The sequence below is a fragment of the Vanessa cardui genome, chromosome 26 (genome assembly GCF_905220365.1).
Source record: "Vanessa cardui chromosome 26, ilVanCard2.1, whole genome shotgun sequence".
Lineage (NCBI taxonomy): Eukaryota > Metazoa > Arthropoda > Insecta > Lepidoptera > Nymphalidae > Vanessa > Vanessa cardui.
This window is the reverse complement of record NC_061148.1, coordinates 15,255-37,160: the sequence shown is the minus strand read 5'-3', so window position 1 is coordinate 37,160 and position 21,906 is coordinate 15,255. Positions and strand designations below refer to the sequence as shown.

At 44.2% G+C, this 21,906-nt stretch overlaps 2 protein-coding genes across 4 annotated transcripts; both read right to left on the bottom strand.

The window, feature by feature from the left end:
- Nucleotides 1–139: 139 nt before the first annotated feature.
- Nucleotides 140–12,697, bottom strand: LOC124540695 (RNA-binding protein 25). Of its 2 annotated transcripts, none has more exons than XM_047118367.1 (18): nt 12,357–12,697; nt 11,106–11,274; nt 10,655–10,879; nt 10,383–10,544; nt 10,201–10,307; nt 8,459–8,760; nt 8,268–8,390; nt 8,133–8,192; nt 5,053–5,283; nt 4,812–4,973; nt 4,451–4,733; nt 4,278–4,375; nt 3,665–3,989; nt 3,500–3,596; nt 3,192–3,239; nt 2,838–3,049; nt 2,238–2,393; nt 140–1,734 (listed from the first exon to the last, which is right to left on the bottom strand). In XM_047118367.1, the coding sequence occupies exons 1-18, from the start codon at nt 12,432–12,434 to the stop codon at nt 1,642–1,644; spliced, it is 2,931 nt and encodes a 976-aa protein (XP_046974323.1). In that variant the 5' UTR covers nt 12,435–12,697; the 3' UTR covers nt 140–1,641. The 2 variants fall into 2 exon arrangements, with proteins under 2 accessions (XP_046974323.1, XP_046974325.1); XM_047118369.1 differs by having other exon boundaries at nt 3,192–3,236.
- A 3,153-nt stretch (nt 12,698–15,850) lies between these two features.
- Nucleotides 15,851–21,439, bottom strand: LOC124540797. 2 transcript variants are annotated; one of them, XM_047118514.1, is made up of 7 exons: nt 21,169–21,439; nt 19,762–19,957; nt 18,747–18,809; nt 17,556–17,683; nt 16,840–16,962; nt 16,447–16,526; nt 15,851–16,207 (listed from the first exon to the last, which is right to left on the bottom strand). In XM_047118514.1, the coding sequence occupies exons 1-7, from the start codon at nt 21,286–21,288 to the stop codon at nt 15,991–15,993; spliced, it is 927 nt and encodes a 308-aa protein (XP_046974470.1). In that variant the 5' UTR covers nt 21,289–21,439; the 3' UTR covers nt 15,851–15,990. The 2 variants fall into 2 exon arrangements, with proteins under 2 accessions (XP_046974470.1, XP_046974471.1); XM_047118515.1 differs by lacking the exon at nt 18,747–18,809 and having other exon boundaries at nt 21,169–21,438.
- Between the last annotated feature and the right edge of the window lie 467 nt (nt 21,440–21,906).

Genomic DNA, 21,906 nt, shown 5'->3' with positions numbered 1-21,906 from the left:
TAACAATTTAGTAAATTACAGTCAAGTACCCTTTTTATTATTTTTCTGATCACCTAGGGTTGAAGCTTTTCAAAATAAGACCATGACAAAGTAGGCCTACGCTGTTAATATATAAGATGGTGTGAAATAAAACAACATATATTGACAATATTATATTACTCGCTACAGTATTACCTCGTAATCGTTACGACTCAACACGCCCTGGCACACACGCATACATCCGCTCACTCACACACGCACACACCGTTGTATTACATCGTAATAATTTACAAAACAAGTTGCGCATTGGGTAGCGTGCAACAGCAACGCTGCAGTATCACATAGTATGTACAAAGTCGTAACTACCTCCGTGTGTCGTATTAACAAGTTCAATTCAACTTTTATCTCCTGCCTTACCACAGCGCGAACTCTCTTCGACTGTTACTCTTGTTCCAGTTTATACAAAACGTAAACAATCCAAAAGCATACCTATGATTTCGTGATACAAAATCAGTTTCATAATTCTGCTACAGTATAGCAAAGTACTCATATTTAGCTAAAGAGTTAACTCGTCAGTTCAGGGAGAAAAATAAAGTAGTTTATTTATACATTTTACAAAATAAAAAAATGACACGAATATTAATTTACATACGAATTTAACTTGGCATTTAACATAACATTTCATTCCAAATTCAAAATACTGACTTTGCAGCTTTTACTCGTGGAAGTCATCATTAGTGATAGCTATCAATTACAACAATTTGATCATTGTTTACGTAGCAATTTGAACTCGAAGCACTTGACGCAGCGATCGGGTCGGGAGCTATTTATTATTTGTTGCATTTATTGTACAATATAACCTTACACTTCGCGCGTAGAAAACTGTCGACTCGCATCGGGAGCTTAGGATTACAATTAAAATATTACAAATAAGGCCCGACGACGCCGAGCGTTTGGAACGTTGTAAAAATAATGGGGGATTTATTTTCTTCTTTTCTTTCTACCAATGATCACGGCTGTTGGCACATATACATTTTTTTACATGCGATCTACATTGTTGTACCTCGCCGCCGGAGGGCGTCGGAGATCAACATCTGCGTACGTCACGGCTCCCAGCCACCGGTCAGGTCCCAGTGGAATCGGTTACAGGCGTCGTTGGACAAACACAATAATTATTTGAACACAGAAACTATTTCAAGTATTGAGGCTGTAGTGGTTTGGAACTCGGTCCGACTCTCCTGGAACATCGTCGACGTGGAGACGTCGAGTCACTATGAATATAGGAACACTGCGTGTCGGAATTACAAATACAATTCTTTATAAAATATTTTAACTGTACATTGTCTTTATCGAACATTAATGCTGATTTTTTATCGATATTTAAATCGTATCGAGCTTAGTATAAAATAGTAAGTACGTCACACTCATCGACATCCGACTGAACTATCATTATGAAAATAATCGTGGGGTACTCGAAATTACAAAACACCGAATTAATGAAAACAATGAACTCGGAACAGAAAGAAATCCGTGAAAAGTGTGTTTTTTTTTTTTACAATTTATAGTTTTATAATGAAAGTTGTCGGTACAAAATGATATTTATTGCTTACAAAAAATAAAAATATATCTCGAGAAATATTATCGTCGTCGACTGCGAGCGCGCTACTTGTGCAGGCCGGCGCGCTTGGCCTCCAGCTCGTATATGAGCAGGCGCCACATCTTCACCACGAACACCTCTGCCTCCTCGTCCAGCACCTGCAACAGAGCGCCCGTGAGCCCCGCGAGGGTTGCCAGACGTCTGCGTTTGGTAGTCGCCAGAACCCAGGGTGGGGAGGAGCTCATCGCTGCCTCATACGATAATGCAGAGTAGCCCAAAATCGACGTGAATTCGATCGGATTTTGTTAAAATTTCGAACGAACTTTTTATTTTGTCAATAATAATTGTTCAAAAAACTTTGTGTGAAATCGTGAATATCTAAATTATGTTTTATTGTTTTTTGCGTAACAAACGTAACTTGCTTCCTTATCGACTGATCATCTGTTTGACAATAGTTATAAATTTCGCCACTCAAAATATTTGGTAAAATCGTCAAAATAAAATCTCATGTAGCCCATTTGGGCGACAAGCGATTTTTCATATTAGGTAGCCCAAATGGCGATAAATCGCCCAATCTGGCAACCCTGCGCGCCCCGCGTCCCGTCCCGCGTGCCGCGCCCCGCCCGCGTCCCGCCCGCGCCCCGCCCCGCGTCCCGCTCACCATCTGCACGTCGTCGAGGATGCCCTGCGGCGCGGAGCCGGCCAGCACTTTGCTGCAGATGAAGTCGACGAGCGTGGGCTCGGGCTCGCCGATGTACTCGATGATCTTCTTGTTGATCCACGGCCGGATCTTCTTCTCCATCAGCGTGTTGTCGATCTGGAACAGCGGACGCGCGATACAGTCTCGCTTCCCTCGCGTTGTAAGGCTACACGCTCATTGGGGATCGCTTGAGGAGCGTCGAGATGGCCCAGTGGTTAGAACGCGTGCATCTTAATCGATGATTGCGGGTTCAAACCCAGGCAAGCACCGCTGATTCATGTGCTTAATTTGTCTATATAATTCATCTCGTACTTGGCGGTGAAGGAAAACATCGTGAGGAAACCTGCATGTGACAAATTTCATAGAAATTCTGCCACATGTGTATTCCACCAGCCCGCATTGGAACAGCGTGGTGGAATATGTTCCAAACCTTCTCCTCAAAGGGAGAGGAGGCCTTTAGCCCAGCAGTGGGAATTTACAGGCTGTTGTTGTTGAGGAGCTCTAAACGGCACTGTCGTTCGAAGTGAGTCAACAAACCGTCACGGACTTCGCTGTGCGTACCTGGTCGGTGTCGAGCTGGTACTGGAACAGTTGCTCCTTCTGCGTGGGGATCTTATCGATGAGGCTCTTGATGTGCTTCCGCTTCTCCTCAGCGCACTTGCTGTCCTTCTCGCCCTTCTCCTTCTCTTTATCCCCCTTTTCGCTCTTCTCGCCTTTCTCGCCTCGATCGCTGCTCTCACTTTTCTTCTTTTCTTTTTCTTTTTTGTCTTTACCTGAAATATTTTTGGTAAGAAGTCATATAAGGTAATTAGATTAACCTTAATAAGTACTAATACCCTTTCATTAAGTTTCCGAGTGCAGATAAAGTATAAAGTCTATAAACAAATATAATAAAGGAGAGAAATCAATACTCACGCGTGGGCTCGTCGTCGTCTACGAACGCTGCGTGCACGCGACGCTCTGCTGCGGACAAACCCGAGTGTAGTTATATAGTTTATATGCCGACCAACGTACTGGCGTTACGTGCGGGTCGAATGCGTTGAAAATGGTTTAGCAAATTATCGTTAAAAGGAGCATTCGGCTTGTATGTAACTAAACTATTGTCAATATATTGGAAGCTACCATATAAGAGCAAGGGCGAAGAAGGGAGGTAGGAGTTTATACCTCTGCGTTAGACAAACTAGAGCGTATAGCATTAAAGCAGTTTGTGTACTGGGCGGTACCTCTGTGTCCGTCGGCGGGGCTGCTGCGCGACGGGCTGTGTCGCGTGCGGAAGCTGATGCTGATGGGGGAGCTGCCGGCGCTGGCGCCCTCCGGCACCTGCACACACACACACGCACTGTAGGCACACACATACTGCGGCGCCGCGGGGCGCGCGCGGCACTTACGTGGTAGCGCTCGTCCGACGGCGGCCGCGGCGGCGTGCTGCCGCCGTCGCTCTGGAACAGGGCGGAGTCCGGCAGGCCCGGCGCGAAGGCGCGGCCGGCGGGCGGCGGCGTGCGGGCGCCACTCGCGAGCGCGGGCGGGCGCGGCGGCGTGTCGGGCGCGCGGCGCCGATGGCGGCGGTGGCGGCGCCGCGCCGGCGCCTCGGCCGCGTCGGGCGCCGGCGGCGTCAGCGACCCGCCGCCCGACTCCGCCTCCGCTTCCGCCTCCGCCTCGGCGGACGCAGACCCGAGCTCGTCGCCGTCCATGCCGGCCGTGTCGGCGCCGCCGCTGTGACGAAACATTTGCATTAGTATATGAAACTTGAAGATCGAATCGATCGGAAAATGTTAGACAGTAATATATTGAATGCAATAATTGCAATTACATCTAGAAGCAGAGAATTAATTTATAGATTCTGGGATCTTATCCATTTTCAAAATAGAAACATCGTCATTTAACGTCATCGTCATTTACAAACATGCATACAATCATTACATTTCGAGTACATTTTAGAGTTTTTAAAAACTCGAAATGAACGAGCCAAACGTAGCAAACGCTCTGGAGAGCGTCGGTCACCTGTCGTCCGAGTCGATGGGCTCGGCCTCGGTGGGGAGCTCGCGCGACGCCTGAGCGCGCAAGTATCGCTCGCGTTCGCGAGCCAGCCGCTCGCGAGCCTGCGAGCAGAGCGAGAGGGGTGAGCGCGAGTGAGCGAGAGGGCGGGCGGCGGGCGGGCGGGCGGCGGGGCGCACCTCGCGGCGCGCGTCCTCGCGCTGGCGCGCGCGCTGCAGCTCGCGCTCGCGCTGCTGGTCGCGCTGCAGCGTGGCGTCGACGAGCAGGCGCGGGCGGTACAGCTCGTCGCGCTCGCGGCGCGCGCGCTCGTAGTCGGCGTGCGCGCCGGGGTCGTCGGCCGCGCGCGCGCCGAAGATGCTGCGGCGCAGCTGCTCCAGCTCCTCCTGCTCGCGCGCGCGCTCGCGGGCGTCGCCCTCGGCCTCGCGCACGCGCGCGCCCAGCCGCCGCTGCAGCTCCTTGCCCCTGCGGACGGCGGACGGCGACCGGTGAGTGCGGGGCGGCGGGGGCGCGGGGGGCGCGGGGGGCGGCGGCGACACTCACTTGTAGTACTTGTGGTCGTCTCGCTCGTCGTCGTAGTCCTCGAGGAACTGCTTGAGGCGCTTGGCCTCTCGCTCGCGCTCCTCCTCCCGGCAGCGCTCTCGCTCTCGCTCGCGCTCGTACTCCTTCGCCTTGCGTCGCTCGCGACTCTCCCAGTTCCGCAACCTGAGAGACGACGTTCGCGATGAAATAAATGCATTACTTTCCTCGAAGGTCGAGACTTGACTTGCATAGCGACTCTCACCGCTCCTGGTACGCCGCCTCCTTTTCCCTGGCCTTCTTTTCAAGCCTCTTCTTATCTCTGGCCTCCTCCTCGATCTCCTTCTCCTTCCGCGCATCTGACTCAGTGCGACCACGTGACCTCTCGCGTTCTCTGTCTCTGTCCCGCTCTCGCTCCCTCTCTCGCTCCCTGTCTCTATCTCGTTCCCGTTCCCGTGAACGTTCCCGGTCGCGTTCACGTTCTCTTTCTCGTTCTCTTTAATAGAAATGAGAAAATTATCATTAATATATACATGAGGGATTACAAAAAGCACAACTAGCCCTTTTGTAGGTTTCAGTTTTTAGGCACAAAATAATTATACCAGTACATAAAGATTGGTCCTGAAAATTTAAAAAACTTATTTTTTTTTCAAATGTGGATGACTTATAGTTGGAACTCGATTACTTAAGGTCGTATAATGTCTACTCTAGTGACTCTGGCTCAGTACCCGCGGCTGGCGGCGCGCAATGCGGCCCGGATCTCGTGGCGCGTGCGGATGTACGGGTGCAGGTGCAGATGCACGTGCGCGTGCGCGTGCGGGTGCGGGTGCGGGTGTGCGTGCGCGTGCGGGCGCACGGCCGCGAGCGCGCCGCACATCGTTATGGTTTAGTTCGATAGCTCGCTTTGTGCGAAGCGCATTTCGACAAATTGTTTAAATATTCGAATGAACGCTTACATCAATCCACGCTACTTTTATATGAAACCTATGAAATTACGTAACGTAGTACGAACGCGTAAAAAAAACACAATTCATCAATTTATTACACTATAAAAAAAGCACTTGTAAGTTTATACAGTGAACCGTCACTAGTAAAGAAATATATTCTGAATTAGATTTAATGTTACCAGTTACTATAATATTCGTAGGTTAACGAGGTATGTAACGCAATAGCGTGCACTGCGTTGCAGCGGTAAAACTATAAAACTCCGTTGTATAATAATAACTCCACAGTTTATGGACGGCGATAAGAATCGCACTTAAATTGCAACGAACGCTTGCAGTATTGGGTCTTTGATTAGCGAGTTACCTACGCAAAGATAGCGAATATTTATAAAGAACATTTTAAAAATATAGAATGGCAAATTATTAATGCTGTATCGAAACACCCCTTCCCAAACTTTGGTTGATGAAATCGTGTTTGATAAACATGACTTTACTGACTCGGCTGGCGTGCCGCCCGCGCGGCCTCAGGTGTCACAAAGTTTTAGGTGTCATAACATGAACCCTCTCACTCATATTAGCCGTCTTTGTTTTTTAAGAAAAACACTAATTCGTTTATATCTCTTCTAGACACACATACATATCTGTATAATGTGTAATGTTCATGGTGTTACATCATACACGATATTGCTCCGTATATAGCAGTAATTTTTAACAAGAGTTTGGACACGGGTTCATTTCCTGACTTGTTAAATTGTAGTAAAGTCTTTTACCACTTTTTAAGAATGGAAATAGGAGCGATCCCAGTAATTACAGGCCTATTTCAATACTCCCATCTTTAAGTAAAATTTTCGAAAAAATATTTTAAATCAACTTCTTATCCATTTTGGTACAAATACCATTTTTCATAGTGAGCAATTTGGTTTTACAAGAGGTCGATCAACAACTGATGCGGGAATTGCGCTTCTTAAGCATATTTACGATTCTTGGGAGAAATCACAGAATGCTATTGGAGTATTCTGTGATTTATCTAAAGCATTTGATTGTGTAGAACACGAGACGCTTCTTTATAAGTTCAAATATTACGGCGTTAAAGGTAGGGCTCTTGATCTCATTGCTTCATACTTAAGTCAAAGAATTCAGCAAGTTTTCATTAATGGAATAAAGTCTACTGGATCTACGTTAAAATGGGAGTTCCACAAGGTTCAATTTTGGGTCCCTTTCTATTTCTAGTATATATAAATGACCATCCTTTCTTTGTTAAAAGTATTTGTGATATAGTATTGTTTGCTAACGACACTTCACTGATTTTTAAGGTTGACAGGAAAAAAAACTGACTATGACGATGTGAACGGTGCCTTATCACAGATACAAGATTAGTTTAAAGTAAATAATTTGGTTTTGAATACTCAAAAAACAAAAAATGTGTTTTTACCCTACGCAATGTTAGAAAGCAAAATTATAATATATATTTAAGCGGTGGCTTGCTTGATGTAGCCGATACTACGGTGTTCTTGGGAATAGAATTGTATTCCGGACTTCAGTGGAGTCCCCATTTGTCGTCCCTAACAGGAAGACTTAGCTCCGCAGCATACGCAGTTAGAAAAGTTAGACAACTAACTGATATTGATACCGTTCATTTAGTTTATTTTGGTTATTTTCACAGTTTTATGTCATATGGCATATTACTTTGGGGTAACGCTGCAGATATTTAATCTGTCTTTGTTTTACAAAAGAGAGCAATCCGGTTTATTTATAATCTTGGAGCTAGAGACTCTTCGGGATGTTTTTAACAGAGTAGAAATACTCACTTTTGCGTCGCAATATATTTACAACAATATCATGTATATTCCACAGTAACATTGATCACTTTGATAAAATCAGTGATAATCATTGTATATGCACTAGAAGTAAGGAAAAGCTTATAACGCCAAGTTTCCGACTCCGCAAAGTCAATAAATCTTTTTTGGGGCAAGGTATCCATTTCTATAATAAAATTCCGCGGACATTTTTAACTTTGCCGTCTCGTAAATTCAAATCGTTTATAAAAAATACATTGGTAAAAAAGGCGAATTACACGATACAAGATTTTGTAGATGATAAAAAAGCGTGGAATTAATACATGTTGACTTCAACGCAGGATATATTAATTTAAAAAATTGTATTAACTAACAGGACTGTACTTTTTTTTAAATGTTGAAAAAGAGTAACTACTGAGTTTCTTGCCGGTTCTTCTCGGTAGAATCTACTTTCCGAACCGGTGGTAGCTTCACTTAATTGTTATATGACGATTCAAGTGCTTGAATAAGCCCACTTGAATAAAGTATATTTTGATTTTGATTTTGTGGTTTGGAGGGTGGAACGGGGAATATGCACGAGAGTACTGACGGATAACAACACTCACCTCTCCCTTTCTCGCTCTCTCTCGCGCGCTTCACGTTCCCTCTCTCGCTCACGGAGCTCCCTGCAGATTTTGAAAATGTACGATGTAAAATTGAGAAAGTAATTATTAATCTTTTTGGAAATTCAATACGGTCACCTCTCCCTCTCACGCTCCCTCTCCCTCTCCCGCTCCCTCTCTCGCTCCCGCTCCCGCTCTCGATCGCGTTCTTCTCGTTCCCGCTCCCGCTCCTTCTCTCGCTCCTCGCGTCGATCCTTGCTCCTGGAAAATATATTATTTTTAAAAAACATTACACTTTAAATTAAAGTTCATTTATCCGTTGAGACTACCTGGAGTGGCTCCTGCGTCGCGTTCTACCATCTTTGTCTCTGTCGCGATCTCTCTCGCGCTCCCTCTCTCGTTCTCGCTCCCTCTCGCGCTCCCCCCTCTCCCGCTCCCCGCGCTCCCGCTCGCGCTCCCGCTCCCGCTCCCGCTCGCGGTCGCGGTCGCGCTCGCGGTCGCGGTCCCGGTCGCGCTCCCTGTCGCGGTCGCGCTCCTTGTCGCGGTCCTTGTCCTTGTCCTTGTCCTTATCGCGGTCCGGCTTGTCGTCCTTGGGGTCTCGCTTGCGGCGCACCACCACGTCAGCCTCCTCCTGCGCAAGGCCGGGCGCGACATTTACAACCACCCTTACAAAGTCCCTCGACTCAAATGAATAATCATGGCAAACTAACGCTCCACTTCGAAATCGAACATTCAATTCGTAGCTCACCCGAGGGAATCTACCACGATTCCGAATACGGTTACGTATTGCCCTCCTCGCTACAGCGGCTCGAGCGAGCCTCGAGCGGCGGAGCGAACGTTACTGTACGGGAATCGCACAGAATCCGTTACTGGAAGAGATCAGATCTAAATGCTATAAAGTGAAGTCGCGGCCAGCGCGCCGGCCACACCTGCGCGGTGCGCCGGCGGCGTGGGCTAGACTTACGCGAGTCCGGCGCCGCGGCGTCCGGGCTGCGCTGCTCCGTCCGGCGCCGGCGGCCGGGCGCCGCCTGCCCTCGGTCGAAACCCCCGCCGCCCCGCGACAGCTATTGCTTAGGGCTCCGACGCGTCGGGACGGACGGCGAGAGGTTTCGATCGAGCGTCGGCCGAGTTACAAAATAATAGAAATGTTCGTTAGATATATATATCGTGTGCCTAGTGTACCGACGTTGAATGGTAGACTGAAAACGATATGAAAATCCAGACTAGGTCGTGTGTGTGTGTGTGTGTGTATATAATGACAGATCGACAAGCGCGCGAGTGCCGGGACACTGAACGTTTTAGTCGAAAGCTCCTGAATGATATTTCACTGCAACGAAATGCGAACGGTAGCGATCTCACCGACTGCGACTCGAATTAAAACGTTCAGTGACAAAGCGGTTAGACATATTAGAGGGTAAGATGTGAATGCTGGCTACATGAAATGAATGTATAAAAGTAATAAAATAATGTTATAGATGAAAAATAATCATACTTTGTATTTAAATATACATACAATCGATAGAAAATAATAAATAGCCTCCGTCGCCTCCGACACGCGCGCGGCCTCGTCGCACGCTCGGCTCGGGTCCGCGAGTGCGCGAGTGCGCGAGAGAGCGAGAGAGCGAGGGAGCGAGAGAGCGAGCGCGTGCGACGAGGCCGCGCGGGGAGGCGGGGGCGTGACTCACCCGCCGCGTGCGCGCCCGCCGCCGGCCGCACCTACCGCAAAGCGAGCCTTAGCACCTCGCCCCCCGCGACACCGCGCGACCCTAGCCCCGCCCCGACCCGCCCTCTACCGAGTCGCTCGATGGGTGGCGATCGACAAACGAATACTTCTGTGGTTAAATTGGATCTAGAACTTTAAGAGCAGTCAGATGCTTCTAATCTTTTCGTTTTCTTTTACTGTGTAACAAAAAAGGATCCTGTCCGAGAACTCCCATCTCTATCTACGCGGGCGGGCGGGGACCGTGCGTCGCGCGTGAACCGTGAGCGGGGGAGGGGGTGAGGACCGGTGAGGGGGACGGGGAAGGAATCGAACATCGGACGAGGAACGACGTCCAGGGAATGGCGTTACCTTCATACTCTCGCGGAACTTGCCGATTTCCCGGTGGATGACGTCGCGCTTCTCCTCCGATATGTCGGCTTCCTCCAGCACGCGGGCCGTCTTAGAGATCGCCTCCTCTGCAACGAAAGACGCTTCCTTATAGAGCCGGCCAGCGTGACCAGGATCGTCCTCGGCAGCGAGCCGGGCCTCACCCTTTTGTAGCAGCTCGTAGTTGTTGATGTCGTCCTGGTAGTCGCGATACAGCTGCACCAGCCGGCGCTCGGCCGCCTCGTCCAGCGCGCGCTGCGTGGCGTCCAGCCAGCCCTCGCCCTCCGTGCCCGGCGCCTGCTCGCCCAGCCGCGAGCGCTGCTCCGCTGCACACACACACACACGCTCAGTCGCGCTCGCTCGCACTCGGCCGCACTCGGCCACGCTCGGCCACGCTCGGCCACGCTCGGCCGGGCCGCGCGGCGCGAACACTCACTCTTGTAGGTGTCGACGAGCGCCTGCATCTTGCCGTCGGTGCGCGCCAGCAGCTTCTTGTCGGCCAGCGGGCGCTCGTGCAGCAGCCGCACGCAGCGCAGCGCAGCCTCGGGGCCGGCGAACTCGCAGAAGCCGAAGGTGCTGACGCGCTTCCACGACACCACGGCGCCGCACGCGCCGAGCACGGCGCGGATCATGGCGTCCGGCGCGCGGCTCGAGATATTGCCTGCGAGAAGCCGCCGATGGTTAGAGCTACCGCTTAGCGCAGAAGTGTGTTGATATGAGTGACTTAAACACACTAACTGTTGCCGGTGTAGCATTGATGAGAGCTAACGTAAAAGATAATGTTTATATACAAGCTTAACGCAACGTAACGTAATTTTGGAATTGAAGATTGCAAACAATACTCAATTCATAAGTAGTGTTCCCGCAGCCGGCGGCGAGCGGCCTACCTATGAAGACGGTGACGGGCGGCCCGTCGTCCTTGGCGCCGTTGGCGGGGCGCGGCTGGCTGGCGCGCGGCGGCTTGGCGCCGGGCGCGGGCGGCGCGGGCGCGGGCAGCAGCGCCGAGCGCCCGCCGCCCGCCACCGCGCCGCCGGCTCCGTACGCTCCGACCATTACCTGCAGCCAAACTGACTATGAATATCACAAATATAGACATTGAATTTTAACCCAAATGCTATCCGTCTCAAGTATCAACTTGTAATGTTAAATTTAAATAAAATTAAATAAAATAATCAGAATTGAATTTAAGAGAAATCTCTTAGGAATATTTTATAAACAACTATACATATTAACTAAACATGTAAATATTAGGCATTCCTATACATTATGAATACACCACCAACCTTAGGAACCAAGTCAAATCTATAATGTTCCTTGTGTCTGTAGTTACACTGGCTCACTGTCTCTCGGCCCAAGCCAGAACATAACAATAAGGGATACTGCTTGAGGCGGAACAACATAATTATACTTCTTACAGCTTCTACAGTCTATTATTATAATAGTTTAATGATATAAAAGTAACAAAATGTAAACATCATACTGCTGCTGATCTACAGCTCTCTCTTTGCTTAACATTGGTTGTAGATAAGGAGCTCGATACACCTTGCTACTCAGACGAGAGTGTTGGATACACATGTAACAGATTTTCATCTGACCTTATGAAAGTTCAGGGGTGCTAACACAAGTTCGAGTTTATAATCTACAAAATGGTATGCATATTTTTTTTTTAATAATAGACTCTAAAAGGTAGCGTCCCTTGTGTATGATAGAAAACAGTTCAATTAGCGTTTCACTATTTAATACTTGCTATTATAAAACCTGATATCTATCAGGATAGTCAGGCACACCACTCGATGTAACAGGTTGCTGTATGTTTATAACACTGGTGAGTGTTATAAACATCACTATTTCATTCTATAAATTTTTGGAACAGAGCTCTCTTAGATGGCATTATTCCAATTACAAATGTGAATTATAATGTACAAAGCAAGTTCCTGGCTAGCAGAATCATCCCACTGACAATGTCAATGTTCTAATTGTCAACTGATACAAACACAATGTCTTACATTATCAATGCTTGAAGACCACTTAGTGCGGCAGTTCACACCCGCTGCTTGTCTGCCTCCTTATTTTTATAAAACTCTAACGTAAAAAGTACGAACTTAGGTTAAGCAGTTATTTAATAGTTGTAAACTTACGTGAGTTGCCATTGGCATAGTGACCACACCGGGTGCAATTCCGTATGGCACCATAGGCGGGCGAGGTGGAAAAGACATCGCACCTCCTACCCGAGTGGCAAATAATCAGAAACTCATCAACTCTTAACAATTTATAACGTAACACGCGTACACTTCAAATTATTGAGTCATATAAAGTAAAAGATAACAACTACCACTGATAAAACATGTAACTTATTTTTATAATATTATAAATAAAACAACTAAATAACAAAAATCTTTAGTAAAATAACGCTTCAGTTTCACCGACATCGACATTACAAATCAAATCGGCCATGTTTTTCATACAGTGCACAGATAATTAAAACATGAGCATACCAAATCAGAGAGCAGATAAAAAATGTATACTTCACTGAGTCCATTTCAATGTGTTATAAATTAATGTCAATAAACAGATTATTAGATGTTTTAATTTCTTAAAGACTTTATATTAATATTGCAAATGTACGATACAAACGTTCATTTACAAAGGAAACGTTATTTTACGGTGGATACCAGGTCCGTATCTGCACGGCTTAATTAAGATTTATGTATGATACCTTTTGGTATATTTTGGTAGGTTACGCTTAGTACATTTTTAATTTATTTCTTAGAATCAAATTATAATGCATGAAAACATGTCCAAGTGTATAGTAATATTTTTTTTCCTAAAGTATTATTATAAAAAAGGAATGTTGCCATGATTATCACAATATGGGGGATATTATGGATAATAATATATTATTTCTGATTTTTTTACGGATGAAAAATTATGAGTTCCATCTTTATTTATTTATTTCCAAATAAATTATACCTGACATTGCAGACATATAGTTTTATTTCGGATATCCGATGGGTACGTTTATGCAGCTCCATAACATCCCTATTCCCTGCAAAATAATATTCAGCTTTCAACGAATAAAATTAAAGTTCAATATATAACCAATATAATAATAAACATTAATTTATTAACTTGTTGGGAAGGCGTTGTGTAAATGCTTCTGGTTAGATATGGGCTACAATTAGTATCATTTTGGTACTTTTTGACTTATCTAGTGCCACTACAGGCATAAGGGACATAACATCTTCGTTCCAGAAGTTAGTGCCGCATTGATGATATAAATCGTGGTACCAATATTTGTAGTCAATGATGATCACTTAAAATTCATTGCGCTTATTCCAATTGCCGCTTCTCAGCTTTTTTCATATTTAAGCTTCTGTGCGTGCCCAGGTTCTACCGAGAAGAACCGAAATTCGGTTATATGTCAGCGGTATATGATTATTTTATTAATTTAAAACTGTTTGATTATTAAATTAATAATCCCAATCCGAACCCGTGGTAGCTTCGCTTAAAATAGTTGTTAAATGACGATTCAAAAGTGCTTGTAAAAGCCTACTACAATAGGCACCGTGCAGGAACAATAGAGGGCGTTATAATCCCGACAGTAGAGACACCGTGCGAGTAAAAAAAGAAACTTCCCAGACACATCGGTGGCATGCTGGCAGCTGTCAAGTCTGTAAATATGATTTTACAATGATCAAAATTATAAAACATTGTTTTTTACCAATTAACAATGATCTTATAGTTATCTTTTACTGCTACAGCTTGCATTCGACAAATTCAAATCTTTGAATTTTTTGATCCAAGTTTTTTAATATTTTTTTCACCACGAATAATTGTAGGTACATACGAGGGCTGTTAAGGATTTTCGAATTTTCTGTTGCCAATAAAATGGCTGCAGATTTTGGTATTTTAGATGGGAACCAGTTATTTGGATGTCTACTAAAAGAAACAACCGTTATAGGTTAGATTCAACGATCGACGAAAATTAAACTGCCTTCCATAACAGTTACCCACAAAATTGGTGATTTTTATATAAATAAAATCAAATTGTACTTTTTAAATACTTGAAGGTATACTTACGTGTGTTTTATAACTGCATTTATCCATTTCACTATTTTATCCCTAAGCCATGGCATGTGAGTACTATTAGTAGGGACATAGTAAATTTTTACACCCTTAAAGTTGTTTTTGGATGTATTACGGCATCCAGAAATACAACAATACATTTCGATAGCTCAAGTTATCAAAAATTAACACGATAATTCAGAAATATTTTCCGTTGTTTGACAGTAGAATTTCTGAAATTGAGGGTAAAAGTTTTGAATATGAGTCACGAGATGGCAGTGTCATCGCTACGCACGGTGCCTATAGAGTATATTCTGATTTTGTTTTTTTTTTAGTTGTAGTGCGCCTCTAACAATTTAAGTACTTTGCATCTCACTCGTGAAATATTGACAACAGACTTGCGTCGACACATTTTAACACATATATACTTTAATAGGCTATTTGACAATGCGAAAAATAAATTGTGAATTATTGTAATCAGTGTATATTAAGAGATTAAAAGTGGTTAGTTACTAACGAAACTTGAAAATAATACTTAATTTATTTAAAAATCAATAAATAAAAATGCATTTTTTCAAACGTTTGTCACGTGACATAAAACGCCCCTGATTGGCCGGGTTTATGATGAAGTCACTTTGTTGTAAACCTTGCTTTTCTACTATATGTACCACAGATTAAAATACAGCAAAGTTACGTCACCGAACCCATTGCAGCGCCATATTGTCCAAGTAGCGTTTTCGCGCGTTATTTAAATATGGAATTTTAATTTAATATTTTTAGGCAATTATGTACAACAACTAAAAAAAAACTACTTTTACTGGGTTCCTTTGTTCTTCCTGGGTTCTTTTGAATAATATAAAATGGATTTTAAAAACCAGTCAAATAGCCTATTATGTCGCACAACACATTCTCACATTTCACGCTCGTGTTCCGCTGTGGATCACATATGTTCGAAACTCGAAACTTTTATCTATTAACCATTCCACGATGCACTCAAAAAGAAGTATAACTACACCACCCATCTCAATTGGACAGCGACGGCGACGGCGACGGGGGCGACGGGAGGTGGGAGGAACGGGAATTGTGTATCTTTAAAAACAGTTCTTTTGATAAAGTTTTATTAGCTTTAATACATATTTGTACATTTGTATAAAAATGGATTTATTTACAATATAGCTTTGCTAAACTACAACGTAATCACACAATAATCATACACATACGTGTCGTATGAGACATACTCGTACACGCGGCCACATCAAATGTACACTAAGTATAAAAAAACAATTTCAATGTTTTTATTTACAATCAAACTGAAATAATAGATAAAGTAAACGGATCGGACAGACTGTGTTCGATACCACATTCCTTACTTATTTTAAGGCAGTTCATCACAGCAACTTATATTTACCTACATATGCTATGTTACTATGTATTTATTTTCTAAAAACTTAAAGAGCTGCGCGATATCTGTAAGTACACATAAAAACGAGCTGCGCTGTCGTGTGAGCTGGCCTTTAGATGTATTTGTTTACAAAATCTGCCACTTACATGATACACGCGGCCTCGCACCGGTCGCACGGGGGACGCTCTCGGTCGCGCAGCACCGAAACGCAAACCGTGTCACGTGACCAAAGACTGACAGATACACCACGGAAGACTCGAATCGAACGCGTCGCGACTCGTCGATGTCGCCGACGACCGGGGACGCTACAGCGCCTTCTTGTCGGCGTCGGCGTCGGCGTCGGCGTCGGGGCGCAGCTGGTCGAGGCGCCGCCGGCCCAGCAGGCGCGCGCCGACGTAGCCGAGCGCGGAGCCCACGAGCAGCGCGGCCGCGCCCGCCTTGGCGCCCAGCACCAGCCCCACGGGCCCGCCCGCCAGCGCGCCCGCCAGCGCGCCGCCCGCGCCCCACGCGCCCGCGCGCAGCCTGCGGCCAGAGGGCGGAGGCCGGTCTTTTTTTTTTTTATGGTATAGGTTGGCGGACGAGCATATGGGCCACCTGATGGTAAGTGATCACCATCGCCCATACACATTAACGCTGTAAGAAATATTAACTATTCCTTACATCGTCAATGCGCCACCAACCTTGGGAACTAAGATGTTATGTCCCTTGTGCCTGTAGTTACACTGTCAGGTCAGGGCCGCCCGGCCGGGGCGCGTGCGTACCGTTCGCCGAGCGCCAGGTGCTCGCGCGCCGCCTGCAAGTTGTCGGCGCCGACGTCCACGCTCGCCGCCGCCGCACCCACCTGCACGAGGAGAGGTGGTACAGTTATGTGTTAACCCGATTTTATTCGATTCAGCGGTTTTGGCGAGGTTCAGAGACCAGCATCCTTCCCTCTCTTAAAAGCACAAACTTTCGCAGCTCAAATATTAGTAAGATATATTTGTTACATAAACAATAGAATAAAAACAAATGTTAAAAGTTTTAAAAATACTGATCTTTTTAGATTAAATTTATTATTCCAAAACAGGGAATCAATTCAGGGCATTGAAGCTGACGCCGTGTGTTCTGAGAGATGTGTACTTAGTATGTTATACTGGGTACGAGGCTATACGGACCTGTTCGCGCTGCGCCAGCGCGGCGGCCTGCACGTGCTGCCAGGCGTCGTGCAGCGCGCGCACCTCGGCCTGCAGCTCCCCCCAGCCGCGCAGCACGGCCTCGCGCTCGCGCAGCTGCAGCTCCTGCGGACGCCCCCCGGGACACGTCTATGGTATAGGTTGGCGGACGAGCATATGGGCCACCTGATGGTAAGTGGTCACCATCGCCCATAGACAATGACGCTGTGAGAAATATTAACTATTCCTTACATCGTCACTGCGCCACTAACCTTGGGAACTAAGATGTTATGTCCCTTGTGCCTGTAGTTACACTGGCTCACTCACCCTTCAAACCGGAACACAACAATACTGACTACTGTTATTTGGCGGTAGAATAACTGATGAGTGGGTGGTACCTACCCAGACGGGCTCGCACAAAGCCCTACCACCAATTTCTAATCATCGCCATTAGTCGTTTCGACAGCGCTCCGTGCCGTCGTGATGTTGACGTTTCAGTCACTCAAACAAATACAAATCTGCTCCGAATGTTTAGGTTACTGCGAGTGACGCCCGAAAACGAAATCGGTCGATAGCAAGCCATATGATTTCGTAAGACTACGGCGGCAAAGCTTTTGAAATAATTTGAATAAGTTCCAAGGATTACTAGGGAAATGTATTCGTGCTTAACGATATCCCGAGTTATCGGGAGCGACAAACAGCACCGGGCGTACTCCGACCTGCTGGTCCACCTGCAGCTGCACGAGCGGCGCGGGCTCCAGCACGCCCACCGAGTCGCCCGAGCGCGCGCTGCCCGCCGGGGACGCAGGCGGCGCCGGACCGGCGGGGATCGCCATCGGCGACGACTCTGGGGAGCGATTCCGTGCTCATTGTTTGCTCACTCGCTATATCACAGTACGGCGAGATTCTCGCCAGCTCGCCTGCGGTGATTACTATAATTTCTACACCAACAAGATCCACTACGCGTTTGACATTTTATCTTTAATTGTGTATACCTATTCTCAATTATTTTATTATTATTGAATGACATTTTTATTAATTGTAATTTGATTTAATTAATTGTATTCAATTCAATATCTTTAATACATGTTTAATGAATGAGAATCATTATAAATGACCATCTAGTTTTACATTATGTACCATATTCTGGCAAATAAATGAATTATTATTATTTTTACGCTAACTTAAACTTTAGTGAAAATCATTTTCTTATGCCAAGCTGCTTAAAATATGTTATTTTATATGTATTAGAAAAATCGGCAGGAAATATACAAAATTAACGAAGTTACTTAGTTAGAATCGATTTAAATTACGCTAACAATTATGGAGTGTGCACACACTCTTAATTTTAGCGTACTATAAATTGTTGGTGTCCATTTAGGAAGCCGGTGACTCGAGAAATTGTAATTCATTGATCGTTAAATCTTGCTTCTACTTCTGTTACGTTCGTTACTTTCGATTATTGCCATTAAGTCCCCCACAATCCTCCATCCAAAATCTAGCAATCCGAATCATTACAATTACTTTAGCACATTGAGTGTGTGTGTGTGTGTTCCTTGCGAAAATTTACTTCCTCACAGGTACCGGTCGCGTACTAAGTTAGTGGTGCAAATCAGATCTAGTCTCATCGAATACTAGTAGCGAGTTCTAATTAAGTACCTCTAGTTAGATTAGTTGATGATTATAAATTTAATGATAAAAAAGCATGCCAATTGAGTAATATTACGATGTGATCAAAAGTTTTACATTTAAGCTTGGCAGCTCCGGTTTCGAGGTAGGTGACTCTTTGAGACACGCGAGAAATCAAACAACGAAGTAACTCGAACAGTCACAGTATTAGTACAGATGCTTGTTAGTACCGATGATGTACAGAAAACCTTAATCAAGCTGTTGAAAGCTATTAAGCTCACCGCTGCAGCGCGACCGAGTCTGCGCCGACCTTACCAGTGCTATACAACTGCGCTCTATCACACCTACAATCAATTACATAAACAACTTCTGTACATATTGTTGGATCACATAGTCTTGGTTCAGACAGTAAGTGTAAAACTTTGTTACGGTAACACTGCATCAAGTTTCCTACAGCTCGTTGTCCTTATAAAACAGTAACTTCTCAATAAAGGTTGCAATCACATGAACATACAACCTTCATATTGCAAATGTATGTGTTGTGTTGTACAGAAATAGCACTACATTTTTTTAACATTTAAATAAAAACATTTTACTTCAAATTGGCCTTGGAGAGCTGAGATGGCCCAGTGGTTAGAACGCGTGCATCTTAACCGATGATTGCGGGTTCAAACCCAGGCAAGCACCACTATATATATGTGCTTAATTGTGTTTATAATTCATCTCGTGCTCGGCGGTGAAGGAAAACATCGTGAGGAAACCTGCATGTGTCTAATTTCATCGAAATTCTGTCACATGTGCATTCCACCAACCCGCATTGGAACAGCGTGGTGGAATATGTTCCAAACCCTCTCCTTAATGGAAGAGGAGGCCTTATCTCAGCAGTGGGAAATTTACAGGCTGTTACTTTACTTTACTTTTACTTCAAATTAATTTGAAACATCAAACTGCCATGTATCTTTCGTCAGTATTACATACTAGCTTTTGCCCGCGACTTCGTTCGCGTGGACTTCAGGTTCGTCCCGTCTAGTCTAGTAATCGCTTAAAATCGCTTCGTAAATAAGTCATTATTTCTCGTACAAAGTAAAGGATAAAAAATGCGCAAAAAATGTGTTTTTTTACGACCTCACATTAGAAACCTCAAAAATTGTAGCCTATGTGTTATTCTGATGTATAAGCTATATTGTGGTAAAGTTTAATTCAAATCCATTCAGTAGTTTTTACGTGAAAGAGTAACAAACATCCATACATCCATACATACAAACTTTCGCCTTTATAATAGTAGTAGGATCATACCCAAGTAGTCCATGATGGCCCTCAGCGTGAGGTCCCTGGAGCGCTGCGTGAGGCGGTCGAAGCGCGGCACGTCCTGCGCGCGCACCTGGCGCCGCAGCGCGTCCAACTCGCCTAGCAGCGCGCGCAGCTGCGCCGCCACGCGCCGCGCGTGAACCTGTTCCGACCGCACGCGCGCGTACTCCTCGGCCTCCTCATACTAAAACCAGTATCCACACAATAAATATAAGACAATGAACTATACTTCAACAACAACCACAGCCTGTAAATTCCCACTGCTGAGCTAAAGGCCTCCTCTCCCTTTGAGGAGAAGGTTTTGGAACATATTCCACCACGCTGTTCCAAAGCGGGTTGGTGGAATACACATGTGGCAGAATTTCTATGAAATTTGTCACATGCAGGTTTCCTCACAATGTTTTCCTTCACCGCTGAGCACGAGATGAATTATAAAGACAAATTAAGCACATGAATCAGCGGTGCTTGCCTGGGTTTGAACTCGCAATCATCGGTTAAGATGCACGTGTTCTAACCACTGGGCCATCTCGACCATAACTATACTTATTACAACAATACTAACTAACAACTGCAGAAATTATTATTACTTGACTCCTCCTTTGAAGATACTCCAACTCAAAGTGAATTACTTATTATATTTTTGTTTTTCAGTTTAATTAGTTTAAGTTTAATTTTTTTTTAAAGTTAGTTTGATACGAAGATTTCGCTTCATTTCATTGAATCACATATTGATTATAAATTAACAGCATTTTTATGATTAAAGCTGGGTCAGTACAGGCAAGCAAGGCAGTGAAATTTATATTGTCAACAAAAGTAGAGTAAAAATGCTTTCAGCGTAATAGATGAAACAACTAAAATTATATAATATCTAAGTAATTTAACTAAGACCTTGAAGATAAAGCTTACTGACTTATTATAACATTAAAGGAAAAATAATATTTTGGAAAACATAGGATATGTCTATATGAGAAAATATAACTTATTTTTTCTAAAATAAACAATAGACATGTTATATTCTAAACTCGCATTGAAATTAATTTTGTCTGGTTTATATCAAAAAAATAGTATGTGTAAAATTAAAACAAAATGTTTCAATATTTAATGTATTCTTTAAATCCTTCTACAAAATCATAAATATAAAATAAGGTACATTTGATTTTATTCTTATATAGTCCATAGCAGAAAAATATTGTATAATTTGTCACATATTACGAAATGACAATGAAACGTAAAAAATTCGCCTTCAACCTTGCTAGAAAAACGTTATTTATAGACCTCTGGTGACGTCAAGGAACGTGGCTATTGCGCGCTAGTTTCTATTATTGAGATCTTTTGTCTCAAATCGTCACAAAAGTAAATATTTATTTTTTGTTTGTATAAAACAGACGGTTTTACCTTAATAATATTAGCCTTATGCTGTCGAAGTAAGTCCAGGTGATGAGGAATCGCTACTTCGTTAAACTTCGTCAAGGAAAGTTCAACTCGTTTCAATGGTAACTTATTCTCTTCATCCATTGTCAATAATTATTAAACGTTCTGAGGCATTTAAAAACAAAAATTCACAAATAAGACGCTCAATCAAAATTACATTGTTTTGATTTACTGACTTAAGATACACAAATTGACATTTGTAGACTCGAGACTGACGTTGACATTAATAACTTGTTTTTGTCAAGACAACGTTGATGCTTTTTAGTTTAAACACATGTAACACTGGCAGTATATTTTGTGCTTCAATTATATAATTACATGTGTATGAATTTTAAAAAATATATTTAAATCGGAGTTTTATAACAGGTTATTCTGTACAAAAATGCCGTATTATTAGAGAGAACATGTCAACTGTGCTTCATTGTTTATATATTTTTAATTTATATTTATTAATTTTCTGAAATATTTACAGCACACCATAGTTATACAACCCCTCTTTCACTTTATATTAGAAATCTCTTTAGTCTTTGCTTTTACTTATATATCTTATAACTTCCCATTGAATTCGAATGCTCAGTTACATACAATGATATTTTATAATATCGCAAGAACAAAATAGAAGGTTGAAGTTGGGTTTTTAATATTGGAGTAATTAGCTTTACAGCTACTTCAGCTTTAATGTTACATACTACATGAGACCAT